This window comes from Aythya fuligula, chromosome 18, assembly GCF_009819795.1.
Source record: "Aythya fuligula isolate bAytFul2 chromosome 18, bAytFul2.pri, whole genome shotgun sequence".
Classification (NCBI taxonomy): Eukaryota; Metazoa; Chordata; class Aves; order Anseriformes; family Anatidae; genus Aythya; species Aythya fuligula.
Genome location: NC_045576.1, coordinates 4,355,766 through 4,363,286, shown reverse-complemented (window position 1 = coordinate 4,363,286; position 7,521 = coordinate 4,355,766). Strand labels below are relative to the sequence as shown.

At 61.7% G+C, this 7,521-nt stretch overlaps 1 protein-coding gene across 1 annotated transcript; it reads right to left on the bottom strand.

Annotated features, from left to right (window-relative positions):
* Positions 1 to 3,444: 3,444 nt before the first annotated feature.
* GALR2 (galanin receptor 2) lies at positions 3,445 to 7,313 on the bottom strand. Its single transcript, XM_032199915.1, has 3 exons — positions 6,973 to 7,313; positions 5,257 to 5,913; positions 3,445 to 3,511 (listed from the first exon to the last, which is right to left on the bottom strand). The coding sequence occupies exons 1-3, from the start codon at positions 7,311 to 7,313 to the stop codon at positions 3,445 to 3,447; spliced, it is 1,065 nt and encodes a 354-aa protein (XP_032055806.1).
* Positions 7,314 to 7,521: the final 208 nt, after the last annotated feature.

Sequence of the window (7,521 nt, the reverse complement as noted above, 5' to 3'; positions counted from 1 at the left end):
TGTGCGCCGCAGTTCTGTGTCGCGGGGTCTTACGCTTAGATATTTTCAGGCTGGTTTGTAAGCGTTTATGCTTTGCACAGCTGACACAGTGAGTGTGTGAATCCTTGGGGCAGAACTTTGAGGCAGTGCTGCAGGAGCTAGATGTGGCCATCTTCACGCCAAGGCCTTTGAGAGCTTGGGGCATGTGTGCTGTGTTTCTGTGGTCTCCGTCCAGGCACCTTTTGCTCCCACCTTGCTGCTCGCTCTATTGTGGGCTCTTACCCATTGTCTGCCTGTGGTAACACTTGAAAGGTAGGGTTTCCATAGAGCTGGGAGCGCTCACAATAGCTGCTGCTTTGCAATTTGGAGCAAATCCATGATTCACCTAGGCCACCTTCACAGCAGTGAGCGTATGCTGGCACCTAATTAGCCCAGCGATGGGAGAGCCTTTGTGCCACCACCCCGAGGGGAAGGGGAGGGGACAAGGCAGACCTCGGCGTGAAGCAGGGAGTGAGAACAGACGTAGAAACGTAGGGAGCTGCGTTTTAAACCCTCTGCTGCTGCCTATCCACCAACTCTGCCTTTTTTTTTCCTAGCAGAGGAGATTTCTCCACCCAGGGAGCCTCAGAGCTGTGAGGTGAGCTGCTCCCTGGGAGAGTCAGGGCTGCTCATCCTCGGAACGCTCTGCCCCAGGTGTTTGTGGCCAGGAGCACATCTCACCCCGTGCCACGCAGGAGCTGAATGCTAGAGCCCGGGTGAGGACACAGGTCCTGCCGTGGCAGACCCAGCTGCTGCACGGAGCTGTTTTCCAGGTAACTCTTGGCCTTTCTCAACCCCAGACCTTCTCCTGAGCCTAGACCTGAGCGTGGCCTGAAGCACTCGGGTATTTTAGAGGTGTTAGAAAACACCTGGAGTAAAAACAACAACAAACCACCACCTTTGACAGGCCCGTCCAGCCCAAATCTGGTCCCCTCAGGGGGTCAAAGCTTGACCTCACCTGCCTGGCTGTGTTTCGGGGGTCTGGTGGCTGCTCAGCACCAACCTGAGAGCTCTCTGATCTCAAATGGTTGGGGAAATCAGGCTTCAGTGCCAGTTGTTTTTCCTCTGCCAGCTCCGAGAGCCTCTCGGAGGCTTGGCAGGCCCTGGGAGGAGCATTTTGGAGCTCAAGCAGCGCGCTGCTGGCTCGCGTTACGTGCGGTGTCGGCCGTGCTGGATACACACACTGACACTGAGCAGAAGGAGCTGGATTCCGTCTCTCTGGACCTGTTTCTGCTGCAGCAGTGATCTGATCTGGACTTCTTTCTCCAGGAGAGCGGCTGGAATTCGTTGATGCGCTCGGGCAGAGGCTATAAAACACCCATTTTATTGCAGCTGGTTCCAGGGCAAGGCAGTTCACCTGGAAAGCTTGCAAGCAAAGCTAGGGGAAGGAAGAGAGGAGTTCTGCCTGTGGCCTTCCTGGAGCATCTGGGCTTCAGTGCAGGGGTGGGCATCGTCCCCGTGCTGATGCTCTGGGGCTGACCAAAGCCCACAGAAATGCGTGAGGGCCCTTAGGGTCTGGGATGGAGCCCCCAGCTGCTCTCTGGAGGCTCTGGGAAGGCCTTTGCATGGTCTACACTGGAAGAGGCTTTTCTGGGCTTTGCTGTCAGCCTGGAAAGCTGTTCCAGTCTGGGGTTGAAGAGAATCTGGGGCAGCTTAGCTCAGAGGAGGTGGAACGATGTCAGATGATGGGGTGTGCAATGTCCTGCTGCATCCTGCTCTCTCGGTTAGCAGCACCAGACTCTGGCGGGGCTGCTGGATGCCCTGGGGATGCCCTGGCAGTGTTTGGGGGAACAAAAGGGGATGAGAGGCCGCTGAGGGCCCAGCTCAGCAGCGGCTGTGCAGCAGGGAGGAGGCGTTGTGCACCGGGGAGGTGCTGCCTGCTGCTGCTCCTGGCTGCACAGCCCTAAGCGCGAGCCCAACGCCCTTTCTTCCCCCGAGCTAAGGGGAAAGCAGAGCCACCCGCTTCCCCTCTCCTAAACCCAGGCAGCCTCCTGGCGCCGGCTCGAACCCCTCCTGCACCTCCTGCCTCTCCCCTGCGCGGGGAAAGAGCATGGGGAGGTGGAGGTGGAGGTGGACGGGCTCCCAGCCCGGCTTGGAGGCAGGAGCAGGGGGGGGAGCGCTCGCCCCTCCGGGCTGCCTCGAGGATTCAAGGCAGGGCCAAACGTTGCACTTTTGGCTTTTTATGGTAAGGAATGTCTGCGCAACACGTTAATTAAGAGCAATCATGCCAGCTCCAGCCCAGACTGTTGGCAGAGGCGAGGGCTGCCCTGTGCAGCTGGTGCTGACACCCCCCTACCCCGTTGCTTTCTCGGAGGCTCGTGCCGGTTTTAACGCCCTTCCCTTTCCCTCTCTGCACCCCCAGGTCCTGCTCTTGCAGCCAGTGCCTCCCCTGGCAGCCTTAGGCAAATTTCTGCTTCCTGGTATTTGGGGTTTGGGGGCTGGAGACCCATTTCTCTCTCTTTTTTTGGTTTTGTTTTTGCTGCAGGGGGGGCAGGTTAGAGGGGTGTGATAAGGTCTGGGGCTGCTACCGGCTCTCCCAGCCTCCCCTGTGCCTGGCTGGTGCTTTGGGGCAACAAAAGGTGTTTGTCACAAACCCAGCAGGGACAGGAACCTGGGACGGGGTCCCTGCAGGCTCCCTGCAGGTGCTGACGAAGTTTTTTAAAAAATCCTTGAACATTGGTGTTAAAACCGTGCTCTGGAAAGCTCCCACTAACCTGGGGTTTCGGCTGAACGCTCCTTGTCTCCTTGAACACCCCTGGACTTGGTGGAAGCTGAATTTAGCTTATTTATTTCCCTCTCCCAGCGGAATCTGCTTTTATTCACCTTTAACCTTCACATTTTATTAGACTTCAAGGTGCTGAGGCTCAGCATCTTGCATCTCCTCCTCCTCCTGTGCTCGGGGCAGCCCAGCTCCCCACAGGGAGCTCTCCCCACGCGGAGCTCTCCCCTCTGTCCAGCTCGTGCCGTGTTTAAGGTGCTTTGGGGGGGCTGCTGTGTTTTGTCCCACCCTGTAAGGGGCGTAACGATGCTGCAGCCGGCACATTTCCACCTCCCTGTGAGGTGTTTGTTCTCTGGAGCAGTCACAGAGGTGGCAGGGATGTGCTGTGCTCCGCGTGCTGCTCCCTCCTCCTGGTGCCCCAGTGGGACGAGCTGGGGGGCAGGGAGTCACTGCAGTCAGTTTTGGGGTGTCTGTGCTGAATGGACGTGCTGGAAGGCTCTGCAAAGCGCTCCCCTTGCTCACAAAATCACTTCTTATTACGCTCAGGAATCGCTTGCCCTTTCTTTGCAGCTTTTCTCTCATCTCCACGTCCACACACGTGCCGAGCCCGTGGTCGGTGCGGCATCGCAGCGCTGCTCGCTCGGCTCTCCAGCTGAAGGAGGGTCCTGAACGGAGCAGCCCAGCTCTGCCCGGCTTTGGGGGTGGCTTCACCCCGGTACCACTTCGCTTCCTTCTTCTTTTGCCCTCTCCTGTTGCTTGTGCTTGGGAAGACACCTTGGGAAGGGGAAGGACGCGTGGCTGTTGTGCTTAGCAAGATGCCGGGGCTGGGTGATTCCTGGCCTTTCTGGGGACTTCCCCTGGGGTAAGGGGGCAGCAGGACGGCGTCCTGTCCCCACTGCCATTGGGGAGCGGGGTGGAGGGGTGAGGATTGCTCCCCGTGGCCGAGGTCAGGAGCAGAGGGCGAGGCTTTCAGCCGTGTTTGCGCGCCTGATGCAATATTTTCCCAGGCTGGGAAGGGTCCAGCAGGGGAGGTAAATACTGCGAGAAGTAATGGGGCTGTTTATACAATCCCTCTCCGTGCCTCACGCCCTGAGCGGGCCCAGACTAAATACAACGGTCAGCGAGGGGAGGCGGCGGCCGATTTATGGCTCGCTGCGCGGGGACAGGAAGCTCTGCTTATCCTAACGCCCGGCAGGGGAAAGAGAAGGGTTTGACAGCAGAAAGCTCGCCGGGAGGGAAGGCCACGCGCTGGAGGGGGGTGGAAGCAGCGGCGTGCCAAGGGGGCTGCGCCCAACACGGCTCCGGGAGCGGAGCTGCGGGGTCCCGGCCCTAAAACCCTCCTGCAGGGCATCCCGCTGCTGCGGGTGATGGTGGCTGGCAGGGAGCTGAGCTCTCAGGGAGCTGATTTTGTGGGTGTCCGTGCTGCGGGGCAGCCCCGGGAAGCTGCAGGGATGCTGGGCACAGCCGGGCCCGTTCCCACACGGCTTCCCCACCTCCTCCAGCAGGGCTCTGGGGCAGGGTTTTTCAGAAGAGCTAGCGGGTCCCGTTCCCCTGACGCTCTTCTTTCAGAAAAGTGATGGGCTTTTAAATAAAAGCCCTCGGCTGCTGGCTGCGGCAGGGTCCAGCTGCTCTCGGAGCCTTTTCAGCGCTAAGAGCACGGGCGTGAGCCACGTCGGCCTCTCGTGCATGGGTACGGCGGCGAGGAGGGCACCCGGAGCCGCTCCTCTTGCTGCCACCTCCTGTGCCCCGTGGGTGTGCTCGGGGCCCACCCGTGCCCCTCGGTTCCCCTCGCAGCCCCTGCAGCACCCCTCTCCTCTGATGGGCGAGCGAAACCGAAGCTGAGCGAGTCGTGGTGGCATCCCTGCCCCGTTCACGCCAAGCAGGAGGGAAGTGAAAGAGGTAAATGGACCCCCCCGGGGAGGTGCTGAGCCCTGCCCAGGCTCTCTGCCCCCCTAATATCCCACCTGGCTTCCCCCGGCACCCTAATCTCTCCAGGGAGGCCCCGTGGGGCTGTGGCCACGCTCCTGGGTGACCTCCGGGTGCTCTGCAGAGCCTCGCACGCACCAAAGCAGGAGCCAAAGGCTGCTGTGGTCGGGGGGATCGGAGCTCTCGCAAGGGGCCGGGCTCAGACACACGGCAGGGTGTCAGCCTGCCCCGGGCAGAGGAGCAGGGATCGAGGACAAGAACCGATTTGGGGTTTTGATCTCTGCTCTCAGCGTGTCGGGTGGGAACGAGTCCTGCGCTTGGCTCCTCAGGCGCTCGCTTGGCTGAGCCCTCAGAAAGCAGCAGTGTTCCAGCAGTTCTACACCGGGCAGCGTTCGAAGGGAAAAAAGGCTAAAACTTGACGCAATTAACCCCAAACCGTGGTCCGTCCGCAAACCTGTGACGGCGAGCGGCTCCGCTAGGTGACGTTGAAGGTGACGAAGGAGCCGCCCGCTCCCTGCTGCTGCCCCCCTGCCCCATCCTCCTCCCCCCAGGACCCCTCCGGGACCTGGCAGCGCGCGGAGCAGCGTCGGGGCGGGCCGTGGGGCAGCTCGCTGAGCTCTGCCTCCAGCGTGCTCGCCGTGTGGGTGGCTGGGGCCGCGTGCACCTTGTTGGCCGCCCTCTTCCGCAGGAGGCAGCTGAAGATCTTCTTGAAACCCTTGCGGAAGTGCTTGGAGACCAGGGCGTAGACGATGGGGTTGACGCAGGAGTTGGCGTAGGAGACGAGGTGCGAGAGGACGCGGAGCACGTAGGTGGCGTGGTTGAGGGGGAAATACCCGAACCAGACGCAGAGGATGAGCAGGTGGTGGGGCAGCCAGCAGAGGCAGAAGAGGACGGCGACGATGACGATCATCCTGGTGACCTTCCTCTTGGCCGCCTTGGACTCCGAGGCGTCCTGGAGGGGGTCCACGGACCTCCAGAGGTAGCGGATGGTGCGCGTGTAGGTGAGGCCCAGGATCAGCACCGGGACGAGGTAGCTGAAGACGAAGGTGCAGAGGTCCATGGCCTTGCGGCGGGCGGCGTCCCAGATGGGGTGGCAGACGGTGAGGTTGGCCAGCTGGAACTGCTGGTAGTAGCTGAGGTAGGGGCCCGAGAAGACGAGGGAGAGCCCCCAGATGAGGCAGATGGCCGTCAGGGCGTTGCGGGGCGTCCGCAGCTCCCGCGAGTGCAGGGGGTAGCGGATGGCCAAATACCTGCGTGGGAAGGGGAGGGGGCGTGGAGGAAGGCTGCAAGTGCTGGATTTCGGCTGGTCGGGGCCATCGGTCCCACAAGGAGTTCCCCGCCCTCCCTGGGGGTCTGTGCAGCACAGCGGGGTGAGGAACGGCCCCGTCCCCTGCCCCGTCCCACCCCGTTCTCTGCTCTGGGGTCGGGCAGGGCTGGCCCCATCCCGTCCCTCTCCCCAGCCCAGCAGCCCCACGCCTGATCCGGCTCCAGTGAGGGTGGCAGCAGGGATCTGAAGGCAGAAGCAAACCCCCAGGACCCCCCACACACCACATGCCTCACTCTGGCACATGCAAAAGCACACACTGCCCCACAGTCAGGTCTGCAATTAGCTGGGTCCTTAATTACACCCAGGTCTAGGAGCTCTGGCAAGCTCCCACTCCCTCCTCCGGGACGCAGGGGGCTCCCTGGGGGCTCGCTGCACACCCAGCAGAGCAGCCCCCGATCCTTTCACACTCGCTGTCAGCGGCTGGGAGCCCTCGCAGGGGCTGAGGTTCCCTTTGTGCGGAGCTTCCCTGCTGCAACCCGGCTGGGGAGGTCACCGCAGCGAGGGACACCGCGGGGACAGAAATCGGCTTTTTGCTACTGAAAGGGGAAGGTGAGAAAAAGCAGCACCCAAGCTGACACGTCCCCGTGTTTTCCCTTTCTTGGTGTTTTGTTGTTTTGTTTTTTTTTTTTGCTTTGGAGGGCAGCTGCTCTCTCCAAGAGCCCCGGTAAGAGCCAGGGCTGCGCAGGGACAGAGCTTGGTTTCTCTCTGGTTTTCCATCCCCTCTCCAACTGCCAGAGCCTGCCTAAACCCTGGTCCTGCAGCTTTGGGGTCTGAAACCCCGGTAAGAGCCAGGGGCTCCCCGCTCAACCTTCTCCCATCCTGCTTCAGGTCCTCAGTGCTCCCATCTCCTCGCACCCGTAAGCTGGGAAATGCTCCTGGACCCCCCGCCAGCCCCCAGAGGTGCTCAATCCCTCCCCAGGGCTGTCTGTCCCCTCTCCTGTCGGGGTGGCTTCGTGGAGGAGCCCCCCATCCCCTTCCCTACCTGTCGAGGGAGACGGTGGCCAGGGTGAAGCTGCTGGCGTACATGGTGAGGTAGATGAAGAAGTGGACGGCCTTGCACAGGAAGGGCCCGAAGACCCAGCCCTCCAGCGTGTAGATGGTGGCTTGGAAGGGGACGCAGAAGAGGATGAAGCAGAGGTCGGCCACCCCCAGGTTGAGGATGAAGAGGTTGGTGGTGTTGTTCACCTGCCCGTTGCGCAGCAGCACCGCCAGCACCAGGCAGTTGCCCACGGTGCCCACGAGGAAGATGAGGAGGTAGGCCAGCGGGAGCAGCACCGCCTCGGGCTGCCAGCCCTCCTCGGAGCCCGGCACCGACCCGTTCATGGCCAGGAAAAAGGAAAAAGGGGTGCCCGGGGAAGGGGGTGCAGGGAAAGCGCAGCGGGACGTGCAGGGTAACGCAGCGGGATGCACGGGGAGCACGCGGGAGGTGCCAGGGGGATGCACGGGGATGGTGCAAGGGGAAGGGGAGAGCTTTGCCTCCTCCGGCTCGCTCAGGAGCCCGCAGCTGCTCCGTGCTGCTCCGTGCTCTGTG

Coding starts and splice junctions, on each gene's coding strand:
- GALR2 (XM_032199915.1), bottom strand. CDS start 7,313: ATGAACGGGTCGGTGCCGGGCTCCGAGGAGGGCTGGCAGCCCGAGGCG. Junction 5,914..6,972: donor GCCACCGTCTCCCTCGACAG/GTAGGGAAGGGG, acceptor CTTCCCACGCAG/GTATTTGGCCATCCGCTACC. Junction 3,512..5,256: donor AGCGAGCTGCCCCACGGCCC/GCCCCGACGCTG, acceptor CCCCTTCCCAAG/GTGTCTTCCCAAGCACAAGC.